Source organism: Archocentrus centrarchus, chromosome 17, assembly GCF_007364275.1.
Source record: "Archocentrus centrarchus isolate MPI-CPG fArcCen1 chromosome 17, fArcCen1, whole genome shotgun sequence".
Taxonomy (NCBI): Eukaryota; Metazoa; Chordata; class Actinopteri; order Cichliformes; family Cichlidae; genus Archocentrus; species Archocentrus centrarchus.
In genome coordinates this window covers 11514095-11535988 of record NC_044362.1, presented here as the reverse complement: position 1 = coordinate 11535988, position 21894 = coordinate 11514095, and the positions used below count along the sequence as shown (strand labels likewise).

At 42.3% G+C, this 21894-nt stretch overlaps 2 protein-coding genes across 5 annotated transcripts; both read right to left on the bottom strand.

The window, feature by feature from the left end:
- Positions 1–1165: 1165 nt before the first annotated feature.
- On the bottom strand, positions 1166–7610 carry atp1b3a (ATPase Na+/K+ transporting subunit beta 3a). Of its 2 annotated transcripts, XM_030751880.1 has the most exons (8): positions 7306–7610; positions 5950–6078; positions 4031–4129; positions 3681–3871; positions 3413–3463; positions 2789–2875; positions 2551–2700; positions 1166–1976 (listed from the first exon to the last, which is right to left on the bottom strand). In XM_030751880.1, the coding sequence occupies exons 1-8, from the start codon at positions 7415–7417 to the stop codon at positions 1917–1919; spliced, it is 879 nt and encodes a 292-aa protein (XP_030607740.1). In that variant the 5' UTR covers positions 7418–7610; the 3' UTR covers positions 1166–1916. The 2 variants fall into 2 exon arrangements, with proteins under 2 accessions (XP_030607740.1, XP_030607741.1); XM_030751881.1 differs by having other exon boundaries at positions 1166–2700; positions 7306–7609.
- A 1864-nt stretch (positions 7611–9474) lies between these two features.
- Positions 9475–21894, bottom strand: gk5 (glycerol kinase 5). 3 transcript variants are annotated; one of them, XM_030751859.1, is made up of 17 exons: positions 21647–21894; positions 21251–21534; positions 21061–21154; positions 20492–20567; positions 20289–20382; positions 19971–20102; positions 16913–16988; positions 16457–16518; positions 16286–16359; positions 15628–15688; positions 15191–15317; positions 15000–15104; positions 14749–14843; positions 14262–14365; positions 12486–12545; positions 12047–12180; positions 9475–11428 (listed from the first exon to the last, which is right to left on the bottom strand). In XM_030751859.1, the coding sequence occupies exons 2-17, from the start codon at positions 21374–21376 to the stop codon at positions 11256–11258; spliced, it is 1593 nt and encodes a 530-aa protein (XP_030607719.1). In that variant the 5' UTR covers positions 21377–21534; positions 21647–21894; the 3' UTR covers positions 9475–11255. The 3 variants fall into 3 exon arrangements, with proteins under 3 accessions (XP_030607719.1, XP_030607720.1, XP_030607718.1); XM_030751860.1 differs by having other exon boundaries at positions 21746–21894; XM_030751858.1 differs by having other exon boundaries at positions 21251–21894.

Below are 21894 nucleotides of genomic sequence, written 5' to 3'. Positions count from 1 at the left end.
CTTAATCAAAGGATAAAATTAAGCTACTGACTACACCCAGCGGACACTTTATTAGGTACACCTTGCTAGTACCAACTTGAACCCCCATTTGCCTTCAAAACTGCCTTGTTTATTTTTGCCATAGATTCAACAAGGTGCTGGAAACATTCCTGAGATTTTGGTCCATAATGACACAACAGCATCACAAAACTGCTGCGGATTTGGTCAAGTGCAGGATGTGAATCTCTCATTCCACCACCTCCCAAAGGTGCTCTCTTGGATTGAGATCTGGTGACTGTGGAGGCCATTTGAGTACCGTGAACTCACTGTCATGTTCAAGAAACCAGTTTGAGATGCAGACGATGGCCACACTGTGGTCATAAAGGGGTGGAGATGATCAGCAACAATACTCAGGTTAGGCTGTGGTATTTAAATGATGCTCAGTTGGCACTTAGGGGTCCTAAGAAAAATATCCCCCCACATCATTACAACACCAGCAGCCTGAACCAGTGGTACAAGGCAGGATGTCTCCATGCTTTCAAGTTGTTCAAATTCTGACCCTACCATCTGAATATGGCAGCAGAGACTCACCAGCAAATTGTAGCTTCAGTCTCCCGTTCTTAGGAGTGGCACCTGGTACGGTCTTCTGCTTCAAGGTTTGATGTGTTGCACGTTCAGAGATGCTCTTCTGCATACCTTGGTTGTAATGAGTTATTTGAATTGCTGTTAACCTTCCTATCAGCTTGAAGCAGTCAGGCCATTCTCCCCAGAGAACTGCCGCTCACTGGATATTTTCTCTTTTTCAGATAATTGTGTGGGAAAATCCCAGTAAGTCAGCAGTTTCTGAAATACTCAGACCAACCCGTCTGGCACCAACAACCGTGCTACATTCAGAGTCACTTAAATCACATTTCTTCCCCATCCTGATGCTCAGTTTGAATTTCAGCAGGTTATCCTGACCATGTCGAAATGTCTAAATGCACAGAGTTGCTACCATATGACTGGATTATTAGATATTTCTGTGGCCAGTGAGTTTATACTAACTGTAAGTAAAGAAGTTAAAAATGCCTTGGCAAGTTGTTTCAAAATGCTTCCACAGATTCACTGCAGTTTTACTTTGATACTGACAGAATTTAAGGTAGAATCTGAACACAGGAAAAACAAACACGAGACTCTATTTTTTTTCTTCAAAATCACTTATCCCACAATTTATTTCATCAGGTCTTAAGGCACCCTGAAGAGATGTTACAAGTTGTTCGTTCAAACGCGGGTTCCTTTTAAGACTGTGTAAACATAGCTTTGAATAAGATATTTTCCTGTAAATCTTTGCTTAAATTATTTCTTTACAGTGCACAGACATTGTGTTTTGTGACAAAAATACAGTGTGAATTAAGTAAATATGGTAGATAGTTTATATATATATACACTGAAGAGTAATAGATTGGCAGACAATCAGATCAACAGGCTGAAGAAGAGAGAAAAACTAACAATCTTTGAGACCCAGATAGATATACAGATCACGTATAGATATACAGTACATAGTTACAGTGAACTTTTTATTTTTGAAACGCTTCTTCCAGCGCCTCTCCGCCTTAAAAGCAATTTTTTTTTTTTTTTACACCGTACCTTCTCGTGAGCGTGCGTGTGTGTCGCCTCAAACCGCGATCGACACACAGCACCCCTGCGAGGTGGTCTCAAGTCCTGGAGGGCTCACCCACATGTTGGCTATTGCAGTGGAGAGGTGAGTAAACAGGAAGACGGGCAGACAGACAGACAGACATGCAGACAGACAGACACACAGCACAAGACCGGGTTGTGGCTACGGAGACCACAACACAAAGATCTATCTATAATTCCCTAAATATGTTAAGGATCACAATGTATTTATAGTAGAAAGGGACTTTGTAATTGGCATTTCATATACAGGGATACAGTGGCTATACTTGATTATCAAGGTATGTTTCCATGAAGTCTTTGTGATGTGTAATGAGTAATACCCTGGAGATGTTCTACTTTCTCAGTTATACTATACAGCAAGATAAAAATCCTCTCCACACTGATGATAATACTGTCTTCATACAGTTTAAGAGATGAAAACAACACTTTCTTCCCAACAGCAGGAAGATCTAAAGCGAATAATAAAAAAGGGTTTTGTCAACGATTACACAACAGCTCCAAATGGCTTGGTTGCAATGGCTATAATTTATCTAATCACGTCAATACAAATAAAAAAAATAACTGAGCGGAGAATGAACAGTGCAATGGGTGAATGGGGGGTGGGGTGGATGGATGGGCTCAGGAGCGGTGCCTGTGGTTTGATATGAGACTCTTTGAGGAGGTCAGTGAGGAATCATTAAGAAAAGAAAGGTCAGAAATGTCATGAAAGCAGCATGTGGTGTCAGTGTGTAACTGGCTGTGTTGTGCCACATCCCAAAATGCCGCCTTTGTGACGTTTTGACGCTTCCTTCCTTTTCTTTAAAAAAAAAAAAAAAGAAACATAAATCCTTAGTGGGCAGCCTCAATTAGATTTCCTTTCACAGGCTGTATCTGCCTTTACTCCACCACCTTAACCCTGAAGGTGACACGGCCCAGGAATTTATCCCGCTCGTCATTGTTGCGCAGGTTGGTGCCCTCTACCCTGCACTCCACAGCCAACTCCTTGTTGTAGTCCTCCTTGGTGAGCAGCAGCTTCACAGCTACCAGGGGCTGCATGTAGTTCTCCTGCATCAGGACAGAAGCAGCCGTCTGTCAATAATACGTCAATGTGGACAGGTTAACAGACGATGTACAACAGGGCTTAAATACTTACATGGGCTTTCTTGCCGTAGTAGGGAAAATACATCTTATCAATGCGCCCCTCAACTGGGAAATACTGCATTTGAACTGGGTGGTCTTTCTGCAAAGAAGAATACATCTCAGAGTAAAATTTTACATTAAAGGAATTCGCTTAATGTTAAGTTAATGAGACATTTTCCAAGACCACGTGAAACAGGACGTAACGAGACAGAAAAGCGAGGACTCTCTGTTGTTAGTGAGGAGGTTTAAATGAAGTGTGAAACAGGATGTGTTCCGCTCAATCTGAAAAAGTGACATTTCTGGCAGAAACTTACACCGATTAGATTAAAATAGACTTTAGAATGGCACTAAGATTGGTTTAGAGGCACCTGCATAATGACACGTTACATAATGAAAATGTGTTAACACCCCTACTGGCCTTATCCTGCAAAATTTACATATTTATCTTACCCTAAAGCCATCAGTGACAGCATGCAGGAAGATATCAGACACAAAACAAACAAAAAGAAGGAAGAAATGAAAGCAAGATCAACAGAAAGAAAATAGTGAAACTGTTATGTGTTGTATGAAAGAAATAAAAAGACAAAAATACACATACAAGCCAGCAGGAAGAATGTAATGTAGAGAAAATGTTTACTTTGACTGTGCAGTTGATATAGGGATCCCCAATTGGCATCAGGCCAATAATCTATGAAGGGAGAGAAACAGGAAGAAGGGTTGAAACCGTGCATGGCTGCTGCTTGTGTGGGTCCAAAATTAGAAATCATTTATTTTGGGAACTGTCAGCACAGGGACAAATAAGTGGAGAATAGAGGCTGTGTGGAAAACAGGAAAAGGCTGTACATTTCTGTGGATGTGCAAAGTGCTTCAATCTGATTCCATCTGTGAGAAAAAGCGGGTGTTACCCTGTTCATTTTCAGCAGCACACAGGGCTTTCCTTCTTGATATCCAAAGTTGGTGTCGGAAAGGCCAGAGCACAAACTCAGGGATGTCCTCTTGAAGGGACAAGCTTTCTTCGTCATGTCACCATTGTCCTGCTTGTAATACTCTCCTGAAACGCACTCCTCGTTACTCTCCTGCATTGAATCGTTGTATCCTGATGCAGACACAGAGATGGATAGACGTTACAGTACATTCAGAAATTTGGCAAGAGCATGCGGAAAAAGATGAGCGAGAGGGAGAGTGCTATTCGTTTTATTACGGCTCGCTTTCAATCTGTTTATTTTATCCGTGCATTAGAGTGACGTGCACTTACTTTGCAGGAAGGATTCCAGATGTTGGACATATTGTGCATACTTGTGTGGGTCAGATTTGTTGAAAACGATGTCCAGTGAATTTGGACGAATCACCAACCCTGTAAGAAGACAAAGTGAAAAAAAAAGGAAAGAGGTGAACCTCCTTCCCCTCCCCTACCTTGAATGTGTTTCAGGTAGGGGGTGCTGTGGGGTTGTCACAGCGGGCAGCTCCGCATATTTGATTTGGATGATTTTTCACGCTGGATGCCCTTCCTGACACAACCCCAAAGGGATTTGTGTCCCTCCCGGGATCAAGCTGGGGAGCTTTCACTTATTAGGTGAATGTGTAAATCACTACACAATGGAACACTAAAGCTAAAATAAGAGCTGTATGAATGATATATGCTCTAATGTTTTGAAATACAATGATAGTCTTTAAAATGACGTCAAATACTTGAATAAAGAATAATGTTGGTTTCTGAAAGCTCCATTAACTCCTCCCATCCAAGATAAAAGGCAAGAATACAATCAATCCTCTAAGAAAACTCACTGACGCCCAGCCATCAGCTCAAAGGAAAGCCAGATTTACACAGTAAACATCAATGATTAAGATGAAACTACCAACACTAGTTTAGTGCCAGAGCTGACAGCAAAAACAACACCGCACGTGCACCACGCTCTTTATCGGGCCACCTTCAAACACTGTTATTTCCTGGCAAAACCACTGAAAATCTGATAACAAATATGCCACAATTTACACAACCACTGTCCAGTAGCAGCTCTGCATTGGCTGTTAAGAAAGACACAAACTATCTTGATGATAAGGCATAGCATCAACTACCACTTAGTAACAGGGTAATGGTAATTTGTGCTGACGGTACAGTGGCAAAGCAGAAGAGTGTAAAAGGCATGTCACACTATTAATATACCCAGTCGTTAACTTAATAAATGTTAGCCTTCTGTTCTCTTGCCAACAAAGAAATCTACTATTCTATTAGAATTTGCTGCTTTTCAAGGATTCATTTGGAAATCTGAAATCCACTTTTACTTAGCCATTTTCATGTGTGTGGTGACCACACTGTGAGCAGGGATGCTGAACCAAAGTAACCTTAAATCCACCTTATCCACTATTAAAAAACTCATCATGGTGAGTTCATGCTACAGCGGTTGTGTCCGCTTGCATAGTTAGTGCAGTCCGCCAAAAAGCAATGGCTCAACGCGAATGATGTTATGCGCCGGCTAAATGCTGATTGGTTGAAAAGTGTTCTGGAATCGTGCACAGAGTTCAACGGGAACGAGAAAAGCAGAGGAAGAAAAAAAAAAAATCAGGGACAGCTACTTTTGGATGTCTTTGATGGTCACCACAGCTGGTAGCGTCACATATGTTATTCTGCAGATTTTTTACACCAGATGCCCTTTCTGACAGATTTCCGTCTCCTCCTGGGATTGAACTGGGGATCTTTTGGTTGTTAGGCAAATATGTAAACCACTACCTTGAACAACATTTTTTTTAAAAAAAGCATGAAATGTACAGACAGTGGCTGCAGCAGACATCTAATAATTTTTAATGCTCAGTTTCACTTCAGCTCTTTATATAACTTTGCTCCTCTCCATGGTTGTTTGTGACACCGCCCCCCCAGTGACTAAACAACTACAACCCGTAGATGACAGCAAAGCCGTCCGTAGTCTGTAGGACCATGTTTTCCCCTTTATGCAGTCGGAAAGAAAGCATTCACCAAACAATATCCACTGGTGATATCACACAGGAAGAGTCTTCAAAACAGATCGATGCAAAAAGCAGCTGTTATGCAGTGCATTATTGTGACAGCACCTCATTGGTGCAGTTATTAATAATGAATACCTGGATGAGTGATGCTGCCAGGAACAGTAAGGGAAAAGTCTAGTTTCTCCCGTGCCTTTTATCTGGAGAGATACTAACCTGGCTCTGGGACGCGGTCCCTGTACCTCGGTACATAGTCATCCAGAGTGAGCAGCAACACCCACATGGTCAGAGCAAACATGCCGGCCAAGAAGCAGTAGAAGACCAAGTAGAACAACAGGATGAGTGCTGGAGGATGTTACAGGAGGAAACACAGAAGAGAAAGAGAAACATAATGAGGGATGACATAAAAAGGGATTAATGTATAATTAACAACGAATTTTAACCACACTTGGGCTCGGACAGCCTCATGTTTGATTTTTAACATCTCCCCTCATCTTCAGGTCATTTGAATGAACTATCCCTCTGAGGGAAACCATTTTGAATCTGGGAGGCAATTTCATCAACTGCTAACAAATGCAAGGCCATATCTCACTACTTTTCAACCCAGACATGATTCAAAGCTTGCTGCAGTTCTCGGGGCATCTGCTGTCTGATTTATATAACTGCAGGGAGAGAAAAAGCTGCATTTATGGGAACATCTGACTCAAAATGGTTCACCATGATCCAGCTTGCACAGCACGGATGCCCTCTAAGTTGCCAAAAAAAAAAGGGGGGGGGGAGAAGGATGGACCCCTCAGCTTCCTGCTGTACACCCCCCCTTTCCCTCATTCCTCTCCAACAGTATCCCACAATGCACCTGCCTGGTGCATAAAAGAGAGAGAAAGAGGAGAGAGGGAATCCCATTTGACCTTGACAGGCATGCTAATGTGGGCGGCCATGCAACTGCAATGGAGCATCCCACTGCACAGCAGCACAGGGGCGCAGGCAGCCTGACAGCCTGCGCTAGCCTATTGGAGCCGGCTTCTGGAGGGAGGGTACCCCTGTTACTACCTTACTCTGGAAATAACTGGGGAATTATTACATAAAATATATGGCCTGATCAGCTATAGATTCTGCTCAGGAATGCTGTGGCACAGTCCTCAGTTATGATGAGCAGCTTTCTCAGCTGGGCTCTGCTGTGTCGTTGCAGGTCCCTGATAACTCTGTTAATGCAGATGGTGCTTATTAATTAAAAAAAAGAATACCAGGCTGCTGTGATTGATCATTACCTGCTTAGCTATTTCTGCCTATGCAGCAAAGACAGACTAGTGCACACCTCTGATAGCATCATTTATCTTGGCGAGCCTCTTGGTACAGGCTTCTCCTTTAACACCTTCACACAGGCCTGTGATGGCTTCTCAGCTATCTATGTGGCACTCATTTAAATCCATCCATAAAAAAGGAATACATGGCAGGCTTTATATTCAAGAGACACGTGGCTTTAAACGCTTTGAAAATGAATAGATTAGACACAAGCTCCGTGAATGTCAAAGAACGGCCACTAATTGACTGCTGTGTAACGGGGATCCTTACCCCAGCTGCTGGCAGTACGACCCAGCAACTCCCCGGTTCTCGGGTTGTAGATGGAGTCCTTCCAGCTGGACACGTTCTCCTTGTTGGCCGCTTTATCCTCGGTGCTCGCCATGGTGATGTTTTTTTTTTTTTTATTTTTTGGTCCCTAAATGTGCTGTTTCTCCTCCCTAAAAAAAAATGCAGAAAGCGCAGCGGGCGATGTAATGAGGCAAAAGAAGCCGGCGAGGCGGCAGTGAGTGGTCGGATCAATGATTGGGGAAGGAGTGGGCGGTGTAGAAAGAGAGGGAGAGCAGAAAGGGAGAGAGAGAGCGCGCGAGAGAGGGAGGGAGAGATGCTCTGCTGGAGAAAAGAAAAAAAGGTGAGGAAAAAGAAATATCAGTGACGTACACACAAGCCCTACCGTGGCAGCTGATGCAGTGGGAGCAGATGGATGGAGATTGGCTAATGACGGGGAGACGCACGGCGACGCAGCGTTACGCGCACTAATTATAAATGGCGCACGCACTGTCTTCTTATCATCCGGTTTTATTATATATTGTATTAACTGTGCCCATTTAGGAATTGGCTAGGACCTCCATTTTTTAAGTAAGAGATTTTTTTTTTTTTAGCTAATATAAGAAAAGCGCAAAAAGTGCATTGACTGTGGATTGTTGGACGCAAAGTGCGTCAGTCTAAACGCCGAAATGACAAGGCTGCTAAAGATATTTTATCTTTTGTGGTATTACAAAATTATTCGGATCTATTATAGATTAACTACACCTCTTCTGCATACAAGTCATAAGCGGTGAGTCATCAAACCAATAACCAATCAGGATGAGGTGTATTTCAGCGGCACGGGACGCGCTGCTAATCACGCCGCAGAAAGCTCTGGACGATCAGGCACACTCACATAAATATGTAGGAGCATGAAAGCGAGTGATCAGCAGATCTGAAGCCGATCGGGATGCGATTTGCGACCGATTTACCCCCCCCCCCCCCCAAACAGATATTTGGACCATTTGCCAACCCTTGTTGCTATGGCAAATTGTCTGTGTGTGTATGCGTGTGTGTGTGAGAAAGAGGAAGAAAGACGAGGATTCAGAGTGCATGATTGTAAACAGATGTGACCAATTTAACACAGAACCACATTTTTTCCACTGCAGACTAAGGCAAGGATGCCATCCTATTCCGGCTTTATTCGGTCCCTCTATCATTGAATGGCAAATGCTGATGCACATAAAATTCTCTGCTTTGCAAGAGATGACTGAAAGGATTTAGATGCCTATGCAGAAGGGGGTGGGGGGTGGGGATGAGGAAGAAGGGGGCTGAAACAAAAAGAAAAAAAAAAAATCCAAGAGCTTAACTTCCAGCCCCTCTGACACTCAGCTGAACACTCCCAGTGTGTCACAGGGAGGGAGAGAAAAGAGCGAGTTATATAATGACCCTTGATGCAGGGTTCAGCTCGGGGGGGGGGGGGCTGTAGTAGTGGTCGCACTGCATACAGTTCCTGCTGTCAGCTTAAATTTGTTACAAGGCAAGGAGTCCACCAGGAATCAGGCACAATACTAACACACACACCCATTTTACTGATTAGCGTGAGAGCCACCAGCAGCACTGATTCATGGGCTAGTCAGACGGGACTGACACACACACAAACACACACACTTCTCTGTGAAGACATTCCACGGCTAGGAAAACAAAGTAACAATTAAAAAAACTGAGAAAGCTGAGTTACAGAAGAGGAAGCATGTGTGTTGCTGCAGTGTTATGCCAAAAAATAAAAATACTGTATGGATCCACACGATGTACACAAAACTCACTACTGCTCTTCCCCTCAGTGAACAGACACACAATCCTCCCATTGTTTAGGAAAAACCCCCTTTTGCTCACTCAATTAGCGCCCCCTTCGCCATACCAGCACCATGAGCACACACACCCCATTTGTTCTCAGTCACTCCATCCGCAAGCTGCCATAGCAACCCTCACAGCGAGGTTGCTCACATCAATGGGACTCAATCCCCAGACTCATCCGGCAGCCCGTGTTTCTGATAATTCCCCCAGGCGCGAGGCAGCAGCATTTCCCCAGGGTCCGTGCGGAGGTAAACACTTTAGGCAGCATCTGCTCGCTGCGTCGTCGACACCTGTGCAGCTGAGTGTGCGAGACGCCCGAATCACCACAACCACAACGGCTGACAATTCAGGTTTTTAATAGGAGCCCCTTCCAGCAACAAAGGTGCTTGATATTTTCAGGCAAATTTATAATTACACACGTATTCATTTGTTATGCCCCAGCATGTTGGGATGACAGGTGCCATTCAGAAAGTACAAGTGTTAGAAAAATCTCACACGTGGTCTGAAATGTGTCTTGCAGGGGTTAATTTCAGAGTTATGCACAGTATCATTTTGCGAGGAACCAGAACATTACACAGCGAGCAGAACAAGTCAAGACAGAGATTCACAGTTTAGGTCTAGGTAGTCATACAATTTCAGCACGATCAGAGTTTTCAACAATGTCATCAGAGTTCATCAAGTCGAGGTCAAGGCTCGAGTCAAAACATTATCATATGACATCTGCATGGCTGTACTCCATACTAACAAAGAATAACTGTGAGACACAGACTGATCTGTACCCTTGATCACCCCCCACTCCTATAACAAAATAACAGATATCATCAAAAAAGGACAAAATTACACATTTTGGGTTTCTTTACAGTCAAATCTAATACTTTTCCCAGCTCTTATTGCCAATCAAGAGGTACACTGCATCGACTAATCTGAAACACAGAACATTTAAACATAAACTCCAGTTAAATTCCCACATTTAAAGAAAAAAAATGTACAATTTGTTTTTTTTTTGTTCTAGTCATATTTACATGTCATCTCATGTTTAGCCACTGAATATAATTTGATGGCAAGTTCACATAGTGATGAAGTTAAAAAAAAGATAACACATATGACTTTAAGAGGCCAACGTCCTCTTGAAATGAAAAAAAAAAAAAAAAAAAAAAAAGAATACTATGCTTAATGAAGAGGTTACATGAAAAGAGAAACATTAAGCTGATATGAGTTTTCAAACATTGTGAATCTGGGCTTCCTTTGCGCAGTCTTTTGAATCTTGAGGTGTCAGGAACTGAGGCTCATGTGTGAATCTGATATGAATGTTTTTACTCTGCGGCTCCTGATGAACATTTGGCATGTGGTTGCTATGGTGACCTCAAGACTTAAAAAGATGGAAAGGTGGCCATCAGCACCCCCATGTGGGAAAATGTAAAATCTTATTTCAGCTGGGGGGGGTGCTGAAAAAAAAATATGAAGCAGCACAAGTGACATCCTATCTGGAATGAATAAGAATCTTCTGATCAGGCTGCTGTGTGAGAAGAAATCAAGTAAAGGAGCAGTAACGACAGTAATGGTGGCTGATGGTTCCTTTGGTTTGGATCTGACCTGCATTGGTATGTGAATTTAATACAAACCTGACTTCAACAGTATTCAATCAGTGCAGTAGCATTATGTCAGTGTGTTGGTCCAAGACCAATGCCCTACTTTGTCACTTCTAAAGAAAGTGGTCCAGAATGGGTTCCTTCCTTGCTACACCTGCCCACCAAACTTCAGAAAATTCAGCTAGGTAGTTAATGCGCAAACCTGCAGACAAACAAATAGCACTGAAAACAAACCTCAGAGAAAAATAATCTGCTGTCATGTTCACTAGTGCAACTAAGTAACTGCTGGCAAAGACTGGCAGCGGATCAAGTCTCAAACTTTGTACCATGTTTTCCTAAAATAAGTGGCCCAGGATTCATTTTTGACCATTAAATTAAGCCACAATTAATGGTTGTTATTTTGTAAACAGTAATTATGTTTAAAAATCAACTGTCTACTTTCAAATGCTGTCAGATCTCACGTCTCCATTTTTCCTTTTGATCAACTCTAGGGGCTCTGCGTGTGCTCTGCGTGTGCGCGCACATCCAGTGTCAAGGCTTGTTGTACCAATTCATGGAGCGCCGCAGAGCTCTCTCCCAGCTCTGGAGGATGGGGATGTACTCCCCATTCGGGCTGCCGGCACACTCCTTGTCCACACACTGGGGCAAAAACTCCTCATCGACACACTGCAGCCTTTTCAACTCTTCACGGGTCCTCCAGAAACCTGGATAAATGTACAACACCGACAGGACTATAAATGCAGGATGTGGCACCACCCGGGGTGTAATGCTGCAAAAAAAAAAACTGGAAGTGGTGGACAAATGATTTAATTATCGACTCTATTGTGCACTGATCCACTCAGGACCCATGGTCCTCGGACACATGATTCATTTCATTTTTCAGTCATCAGCACCACCTGCTTCTGGCCTGTTACGAAACACCCAGAACAAATCAACCATCTTTTCTGCTTGATTTGATTAAACACTGACTAATATATAACAATCTAATTACATAATGTGAATAATTAAATGGAAAACAGGTTACATAACAAGCAGCAAGACTTAATTTTGCTTCTCTTGCCAAAGTCAGCAAGAATAAAAATAGGACTTTTGATCAAAACTTTTCAAATGGACCCGTCAGGAGCTGTAATATTTTTAGAGAAAAACCACATTGAAAGTAACACCGGAGTGTCGCAGCACGACAGAACACTCAGTTAGTGCTGAACAGCATTTCTAAGACACCTTAGCTTCACACAGCTGCAAATGAACTGCTCCTTCAAAATACTCGGCTACAGTAGAAATATTTGTTCTGTTAAAATACTGAAATTTATTTGTTTCCATACCCACTTCAAGTCCAGCGACAAAAGCAGCCCCCAGACAGGACATTTCATGGTGCTGGGGCCTGGTTATCTTTCTACCAAACAAGTCTGCGGTCAGCTTCATGACGAAGTCATTGGAGGAAACACCACCATCCACCCTGAGAGAGACAGGCACAGAGCACTCAATTAGACTTTCCTTCACTTTACTGTAAGAGTATCAGGGAAACATGAAACCATAATGTAATGCCAATAAAAAATAAACCGCATTAGTAGAAGCAGAGTACACAAGAGTCTGTTCTGTTACACCAAGCTTGTTGCCTAAAAGCCAAATACTACACTAAAATATCAAACATATGTCTCTCCTGGTCTCTGTATGAGTTAAATGCCAATATAGAGTTTTTCTTTCATGCACAGTTACTATATCAGACTCTCTTTGAATGACAAAGTAGAGGAAAAACTGTACCTGATCTTTGTGATGGGAATACGGGTTTCTCTCAGCACTGTCTCATACAGCTGCTTATTTCTGGGAAGAATGTAAATTAGAATGAATGAGAATGAACAGTAAAGGGATAAATACAGAAACTAAAGTACTGTGCAAAAGTCTTGAGCCACCACTCATTTCATTATATTCAGCTAAATGGGATATAGGTGCAAACATACATGGAAATACAGTATATAATATAAACCACCTTTATTCTTCAGCACAGCCTGAATGCTCTGAAGCAGCTTTCTGGCATTTCTTTCAGTAGTCTTCAGGAACAGTTCTACAGGCTTCTTGAATTACATTCAGAGCTCTGCATTTTGTTCTGTTCTGTCAGGATGATCCCACAATGCTTTTATAATGTTGAGGTAAGGGGTCTGGGGAGGCCGATCCATGACTGATAGTGTTTCATTGAGTGATTTGAGTGTTTAATGCATTGGCAGGGTGTTTGGGATCATCGTCATGCTGAAAAATGAAGACGCTGCCAGATGTTTTCCAGATGGTGTCATGGTCCTGGGCCATGTGCCCAGCATTTTGTGTTTAGTTCTTTCGGTTTCTGTTTTCATTGAGCTCCTGTTATGTTTTCCAGTTTGTATTTGCTTTTGTTCATACATCTGAGTTCCTGTCTTGTTCTTAGTTATAGTTGTTTTCGTATTGTTTTCCTAGTTCCCTTTGTCCCTGTCTCCCCAGCGTCTCTGTCTGTCCCGTCTCTCTGATATGTCTCTGGTCTTGTGTTTTGTGGTTTATTTCCTTTGCAGTGTGTCAAGTCCACGTTTCCGTCTCTGTCTAGTTACTTCCTGTCTTATTTTGGTAGTCTGGTTTCTAGTGCAGAGTGTTTAGTTTTCCTTCCTGTGTCTCCCTCCCAGGTCTTCCTCATCCCCTCATTACCTAGTGTGTATATAATGTCTGTGTTCCAGTCAGTCTTTGTCGCGTCATCGTCACTGGTTCTCCTCCTGCTGTGGTCATCAGTCAGTTACTCAGTTTGTCAGTCAGTTTAAGTTTGCTCCCTTTTATTATTCTGCCACCCTGTTTCCAGCAATAAAGCTACGTTCTGAGTTTACCCCGTCTCTGGTGTTTTGCTTAGAGGTCCTCACTCCTGCCAGCCGAAGCAGTTCATGACAGATGGTACTTTTCTGCACTCATAATTCCATCAGTTTTCACAAGATCTCCAACACCACTGGCTGAAATGCAGCTCCAAACCATGACAGAGCCTCCAGCATGTTTTACAGATGGCTGTAGACACTCACTCATTGATATCTCTCTTTTATTGATGATTTGAACCACAGATTTCTAATTTACATTCATCTCTCCATCACACCTCTTATTACTGATTTTCAATCCAGTTTTTGTGCAGTTTGGCATACCTCAGCCTTTTCTCCCCGTTTCGCCTCCTTAAGAATGGCTTCTTGACAGCCACCCTTACACTGAGACCATTTCTGATGATGCTTCAGTGAACAGCAGATGGATCAACTTAATGGCCAGATGGATCTCTCAGGTCCTGTTTTGGATATTTACTGGATTTTTAAAAATCTATTTCTTAGGGATTCCTGTGAAAATGGTCAGGTACAATGACTGAACTGAAAAGGAGTGAAAAAGCAGCCAATGCCCAAAGAAAAACTTTGAAAGGCCTGGAGAACTATTGCTCAGCACCACTTTAAAAATAACAAGAAAGTCTGGCTCCTTGGAAACAAATATATATTAAAAAAAAAAAATGCTCAAGACTTTTGCACAGTACTGTATCTTTTCAAAACGACTGACCTGAAGGCAATAGACTCCAGAATGGCCCGTACCAGGTGACTTTTACTCGTAGAAGGTTTTAGGCCCATGAAGGAAGCGCATGCTTTGGGATCATTCAGAGGAGCCTTTAATAAAATATTTACACAAAACAGTTAATAAACTGGACTCATTAAAGAAAAGGCGAAAAAATGTCTTGAAACTGTCCTCATGTCTTTACAATAAAGTCAAGCTCAACAACTGACAGTCAGAAAGGGGTGCTTTTATGCAGTTCTGCATGGTTACTGTATAAAAGAAAAAAATAGAAGCTTTAAGCATCCAGAATAAACACTTACAAGGGCCAGTTCACAATGGAGGGCAGAGAAAAAAAGAGAAACATCATGTTACAGAGAGATAAAGAACTCAATGAGTGTGCTGGTTAAAAGAAACAACACATTAGAAGATATATAGGTTAATTTAGTTCCTATACAAATAATAATAAAAAAAAAAACATGTACAGAAATGTGTATACCTGCAGACCGCTGAAGGAAGGAACAAAACACACTCCGTCTGAGTCGCTTACACTGTAAGCCATGGCGCTGGTCTCTTGGACATCGGAGAAGAGCTCTGAAACAACACATCGGTGTCACACACAACCCCCGGATCTGTCAGTCACTGCCATGCTCAGCATTCAGTGTGAAAAAATAGAAATGACTACGATTTTCTTGAGAAAAGAATAAAAAAAGAAGTCGCCACAGGTATAAAGTACACCTCAGTGCTCACCCAGCTTCTGTGCCCATTTGATTGCAGTGCCTGTGTCTGCTGCATTTCCCTCGGCCAGGTACACCACCTCTGAGCCGATCTTCCAACCCACCAGGGGATACAGACCTATAAAGACGGGTTGGGTTATGGTAAGCCTGAATAAGTGAATGTGAATGTATACATACTATATGCGTGTTTGTGGACTCTTTTACCTACTACAGATGTATGTGGTTTGCTCCCAGTGTTGATGTCCATGAAGGTGCCTGTTCCCATGGTGATCTTTACATCGCCCACATCAAAGCAGCACTCTCCAAACATGGCTGCCTGCTGGTCTGCCATCTAAGGCACATGGACAGAGGAGATAATTGTATGTTATGATGAAAACGAAAGTCAGCGCTTAAATCTCTAAGGGTAGTGAAATATACTGTTTCAATTAATTTCTTGTGTCTTCTTATGTGTTTCTTTTTAGCGTCAGGGTGTTTCCTGTTGTAGTCGAATAGCACGCTTAGAGTGAGCGATGCAACCTGCTGCTGATTAGCTAACTTTGTAAAACACCCCGTTACAACATAATGGTGGTGACATGCTGGGTTTAACCAGTCAGAGGCTTGTAATGCAGAGAGACTTGTGTTATGCTAAGATGCTGACTCACCACTGACGTGATAGGAATGGACGCGCCGAAGATGGACGGGTCTGTGGAACCGAAGTCATGGCTGGCGTGTCACAAGAAGAAACCAGAGAAATCAGGCACAGTGGATCAGCTCAGTCTCCATCAGAACTTTATTCTAAAGGCAAACTACAGGTCATGGGCACATGCTGAGATGCTCTGCTTTACAGTTACTCTATATTACAATGGCTGGGTGTAAATGAAACTATGACTATAGCTTGACTTTGTCTTTGAAACAGCCGAGCTAATAATAAATACAACCTCAGGCATTTGTCTGTTTCCTGCCCTATCACAACACCTTGCATGGACAAGACTGGTTTAGAGTCTTGATGACTTCTAATGGGTATAAAAATAAGGGCTCTTGCGGTCTCTGCCAAACTCAATGTCTCATCTGGAATCACATTAAAAATTAATGGGTTCTCCCTTTGCCGGTGCTCATTGTCTCCGCAAAGTTTCATGAAATGTGCAATCAAACAGAAAGACAACGAACCACCAAACAAACGTACCTCAGCATGGAAAAAATAAACAAAACTGAATGCTGAGACAAATATTACTGTGATATTATTAATTAATACTCGTGAATTTTGCTGGGTACAACATGAACAAAGTGTCAGATGGAACTGGAAGCAAATGGTCCACTCACCCTGTATTTTCTACTTTGGGGAAAATAGAAAGAGGCAAAGACACAAGAGAGGAGAGAAACCCACTCCAGCACATCTGTGAAGAAAGTCTCATTAGAAGTATATTAAAAAAACAAAAAAACAACCCACAAACGAACCACAGTAACAGTAAATAACTATGACAGACATCAGACCTGATAGGAGTCAAAAATTCCTGTTGAACTGGCATTAGAGTAATCTGTGGCATGCAGATGTCCTGAAACAGATTAGGAGATGCATATAATCAGTCTCTAAAAAAGGTTAATTAACAAAAAACCTGAGTGGCTTGTCACTTTTCCAGCTCCCCCCAGGAGTGAGCTGAAACATTCCTGAGGAATTTTACCCAATCAGCGACTCAGTAGGATTGACAAGACAAAGGACATTCTGTCTGGGGATTATTATCCTGTTAGGAACCTGTACAAAACGCAGTTCACTGCACAAATCTTATATTACTGAACTCTTTTCAGATGCCATTGAGTTCAAGAGGCTAAACATGAATGGCTGGAAAAAAAATTCAATGAAACTCTCCTTTGGAAAAGAAAAAGAAAAGTTTAGTCTAGGAGTAGGCTTATTCTGTGTCTGGGAAACAGAGCCAAACAATGCAAACCCACCTTTTGTGAGCTTGAACAGGAGCCAGCTGTCTATTGTTCCAAAGCAGCAGTTACCTTCACCTATTGCTTCACAAACCTGGAAGAAGTAAGAAACATGATGCGGCTGAAAAGAGAAGACCATCTAATACTGAAGCCTGTTTGTGCTTTAGGTTTCCTTTTTATTAATCGAGCCTTTGGATAATAGGCAGCAAGAGACATTTATTTTTAAAAAGGAACACTGTAATATATAAAATAAATAAATAAAAAACTCCCTCTCAATTTCGGGTTCTCTACCAGAGGCGTGAGGGTCCTGCGCAGCATCTTAGCTGTTCCTAGGCCTGCGCTCTTCTGGACAAAGATATTGGATGTTGTGCCTGGAATCTGTTGGAGTCACTCTTCCAGTTTCAGGGTCACAACTCCTAATGCTCTTTTTACCATTGGGACCACTTTGGACATTACCTTCCACATCTGCTCCAGTTGTTCCTTCAGCCCTGGTACTTCTCCATTTTCTCGTGCTCCTCCTTTCTGATGTGGCTAACACCGGATTGCCACATCTATTACAATTGGGGTCTTTTGCTCCTTGTTGACCACCATTATGTCTGGTTGGTTGGCCAGAAGCTGCTTGTCTGTCTGGAACGTAAAGTCACACAGGACCTTAGCCCCGTTGTTCTCAACCACCTTCAGTGGTGTCTCCCATTGGAAGGTGGGGACTCCTAATCCATATGCGCATAGATGTTCCTGTACGTTGTCTCAGCCATTTGGTTGCCTCCCAGCTTGCCTCTTACATCCTGCTACTATGTGCTGACTGTGCAAAGGTACCCCAGAGACTGTCTGCAACTTGGGTCCTGTCAGTTGTGGCAGACTCCTGCCTCTGTGGATCTGGTGCTTAGGGCCTGTTCTAGTGCTGCCATGATCAGAACCTCTGTGCTGTCCTTTAAGCCAGCCTTTTCTACCCACTGGTAAGATTTCTTGATGTCACCACTTCTTCTATCTGTTGATGGTACATTCCAATACAGGTGCATGGTCTTCCATGATACTTCCTCCTCCTGTTCCTCAGTCTGTCTTCAGCTGCCTGAGGTACTATTGTAGCGGCTCATCTCATGTTGCCCATCTTCCTGATGCATCTTCCTGATACACCACAGACTTCAGCTACTGCTCAGAGACCTGCCATCTTCAAAAGTTTTCTGATGACTCTGCAATAGTTGGATGTATCAGCAGGGGTGATGAGGATGAGTACAGGAGGACAGTGAAGGATGGTGCAAGCGGAACCATCTAGAGCTCAACGTGACAAAGACAAAGGAACTGGTGGTGGACTTGAGGAAAGACAAGGCACCGGTGGCCCCTATGTCCATCGGGGGGGTCAGTGTGGACACCATTGAGGACTACAAATATCTGGGAGTACACATTGACAACAAACTGGACTGGGCTAAGAACACTGATGCCCTATACAGGAAGGGCCAAAGTCGCCTCTATTTTCTGAGACGCCTGAGGTCCTTCAACATCTGCCGGACTATGCTCAGGATCTTCTATGAGTCTGTGGTGGCGAGTGCCATCCTCTATGCTGTTGCATGCTGGGGCAACAGACTGAGGGCGGCAGACACCAACAGACTCAATAAACTGATCCACAAAGCCAGTGATGTGGTGGGAGTGTAGCTGGATTCGCTTATGGCAGTGTCGGAGAGGAGGATGCTGTCTAAGCTGCAGGCCATTATGAACAATGGCTCCCACCCACTCTACAACACAGTGATGGGACACAGGAGCACATTCAGTGCAAGACTCATCCCACCAAAATGCACCACAGAGCGCCACAGGAGGTCATTTCTACCTGTGGCCATCAGACTCTATAACTCCTCCCTTAATAGGTGACATTGTGGTTCATCAGTGTCATTCACTTATCAGTATTCAATTGTACATAAAATTGTTTAAATTTCCATATACATTGTACATACACTATATACATTGTACATACACTTATACATTGTACAAAAAAGGACTGTGCATATATATATAATGACACCTATTTAAAAATTTTTGCACTCACAATTTTCATATGTGTATAGATTTAGATGTGTATATAGTCAAAATATCTCTTTAGTCTTTATACTTTTATGCCTTTAGTGTATGTTACTGTGTTTTAGGTTTACTCGTTTAAATGAAACGGTTGCAGCTGTAACAATAGTAATTTCCCTTTGGGATCAATAAAGTATTCTGATTCACTCACGTATGCTCCTTGTTTCACGTATATTCTGTCACTGACTAAACCTCATCAACCCTCTTTTTGTTGCTCATAGAGCCTCAAGTGCTGAACTTAGGGTGGAGACCTCCGTGCATCATGAGGAGTTTTTTTTTGTATCTTGACACATCAGTAGCATTCATCTCCTCCTGTGTCCATTTTATTATTACAGCTGGGTATGTGATGACTGGTAGGCTCAGCTTCTTAGCACTTGTCTGAACTTCTGGAGGCATACCCATGGGGTACTTGTAGCTGTTCTGTGTGCCTGTCATCCTGCCTTCCGGAAACCCCTTCAGTCCAGATCACCTTCCCTCTCTTTGACACCATTCAGTCACACTTATCCAGTCAGAGGGTCAGTGAGTCAATGTCTCACTCACGCCTGTTTTACAGTGTGTCATCCATGTACAGAAGGTTGCTGATGATTACTCCATAAATCTACTTTAACTATGCATAAAGAAACACATACTGGCAAACTACTGTAGGTGGAAAAGCTTTTGCAAATTGTAAATAGCTACTTAAACCTTTACATGAATGGTTGATAACTTAAAGAGACACTGAATTGTTTAAGTCATTTCCAACAAAAATTCTTATTTTTTTTTTCAAGTTTTTAAATTTGATGACATCTTGAGATTTGAGAAACTTTGATGAACATTCATAACTACTGACAATCTTAATGGAAATGATTATATTCAGTAAACTATGAACTTCTGGGTTCAGATGAGAGAACTTCACGTAATCAAGTTAATCCGATTAAACAGTGGCCCATATTATTCCCAGCGTTTATGCACTCAAATGTACAACAGTCACTCTAGGTTTGGGTTCAAGCCAGTTAAGCCATCCACACACCTGGTTGTAGTGTTTCAAGACCCAGACGAGGCGAAAGGTGACATGTTGAGTGGAGAAGACGATGACACTCGCTGCAAGCAACCGTTTCTGCCTGGTCATGAAGTAGAGGACTTTCATCGCACCGTGGATTGCCTGAAATTGTTGTAAAAACAACAAGACTTGATGAAAGAAAAGCACTGGCTCACAGGTTTTTTTTTTTCTTTTTAAAACAAGGCAACATTATATTTATTTGAAATTTTTTCACATCTTACTGTACCTTTTAACCTCCAAATTTATTTACTAAAGAACATGAAAGGTAGAGATGGGATGCGGACTCACTTTCATGGTGCAGGATCTGTTCCAGGATTTCACCAGGTCTGCAGCTCTCTGATCCTGCCAGGTGATGAAGTTGTGGAAAGGAACCCCAGTTCTCCTGTCAAAGCAGAGGAGAAGAAGGGAAATTAATTAGAGAAGAAGATAGAACATGAATTTCAACCGTCTGAAGTGGCTGAATTATTCAAAGTAGGTATAAAGTTATTCACCTGTCCCATGTTGTGAAGGTACCACGCTGAGTGGAGATCCCAAGGGCCTCTATCTGGTGCATTTGTATTCCTGCATCTATATGATCAGTACAACAACACATGTGCATGCCCAAAATGGTTGATCAGAGAAAAATGAAGACATCGAATGCAAGAATTTTTTATACTAGCATTAGACATTCACAGTAAATGTTAAATTAATAAAATTGCAATAATGTATGAAATCCAAGTGTACTTAAGGAACTGGCATTTCAGGATATGATCTTTTGCATGCTATACGCTCTCTTTAAACATGAAACTATAATGAAAATTTTGTACTGTTTCATCTTTTATGCTTGTATTATGACATGCATACTGTATATCAATGTCAATTTCATTTGTATAGCACATTTCATTACACGTAAACTCAATGTGCATACCACAAAAGATAAAAATATAAAAAAAAGCTATATAGCTCTACAATGTATTGAAGCAATAAAAACAACAAAACCTTACAAAGAAATACAAGTTAACGTACCCAAACAAACCCGCACACTTATTATATAAACCATGGACTGATGGTGTGTATGTACCTTGCACGGCTCCCTTAACCACGGAGATAAACCCTTTCCACAGTTCATCTGGGTCCATCTCCACATGTCCTACCTCCGGATAGAGGAGAACAATCTGGGGAAAGATCAAGTTTATGTGGATGCTGCATCGGATTTATTCAGCAGGTGGATGCTTTATGTGAAAAATTAACTCGACAGAATAGATGAATACCTTGGTAGAGCATGATCCTCGGACCTTTGCTTCCTTGTCATAGACGTGACATCTGATTGAAGTTGTACCTATGTCCACAGACAAAATGAAGCTTTCCTTCCTGAAACCGTTCCTGTGACTCCCCATCGTAGGAAAGTTTGTCCTATTTGTTCTCAGTTCCGTCCCAAGACACTCATGGTCATCTCACAGTGGTCCTGTGTACAGCCTGAATAATGACCCGATAATAGCTTATCTTCACCAGCTGAGGCAGCGACTCCACCTTTGGACTCTGGTTCCAGTTCACCCTGTTTGAGTCAACAGATTGCTACGATCTGATTCTGAAGCGGAACAGTCACATCACCAAATGCAGTAATTAAAAGTGAAAGTGGGTAGAGAGTTTGCCAAAAACTAAATTACCCTGCTGAAGCGCGAGTTCAACAAACTCAAAGGTTAAGCTAAAGCTAACTGGTTACGTGACATTTAAACTGTTATTAGCTTCGAAAATCATCCTCAAACCTGTCTAACGGTTTCCTTACGACCGTGTCCGTTCTCATTATCTGCTCAATGTCGTGTAGCTGATACAGAGACCTATTCACGAGAAAGGGACGGTGAAAGTTTGAGTCGCAAAAGCGCGCAAACCCGAAAGGCTCTATCCGTGTGGGCAC

Coding starts and splice junctions, on each gene's coding strand:
- atp1b3a (XM_030751880.1), bottom strand. CDS start 7,417: ATGGCGAGCACCGAGGATAAAGCGGCCAACAAGGAGAACGTGTCCAGC. Junction 6,079..7,305: donor TCGTACTGCCAGCAGCTGGG/GTAAGGATCCCC, acceptor AACATCCTCCAG/CACTCATCCTGTTGTTCTAC. Junction 2,701..2,788: donor ACTACGGCAAGAAAGCCCAT/GTAAGTATTTAA, acceptor GTCCTGATGCAG/GAGAACTACATGCAGCCCCT.
- gk5 (XM_030751858.1), bottom strand. CDS start 21,376: ATGGGGAGTCACAGGAACGGTTTCAGGAAGGAAAGCTTCATTTTGTCT. Junction 16,519..16,912: donor CCTGTTCAAGCTCACAAAAG/GTGGGTTTGCAT, acceptor AATCTGTTTCAG/GACATCTGCATGCCACAGAT. Junction 15,105..15,190: donor ACCACATACATCTGTAGTAG/GTAAAAGAGTCC, acceptor CCGTCTTTATAG/GTCTGTATCCCCTGGTGGGT.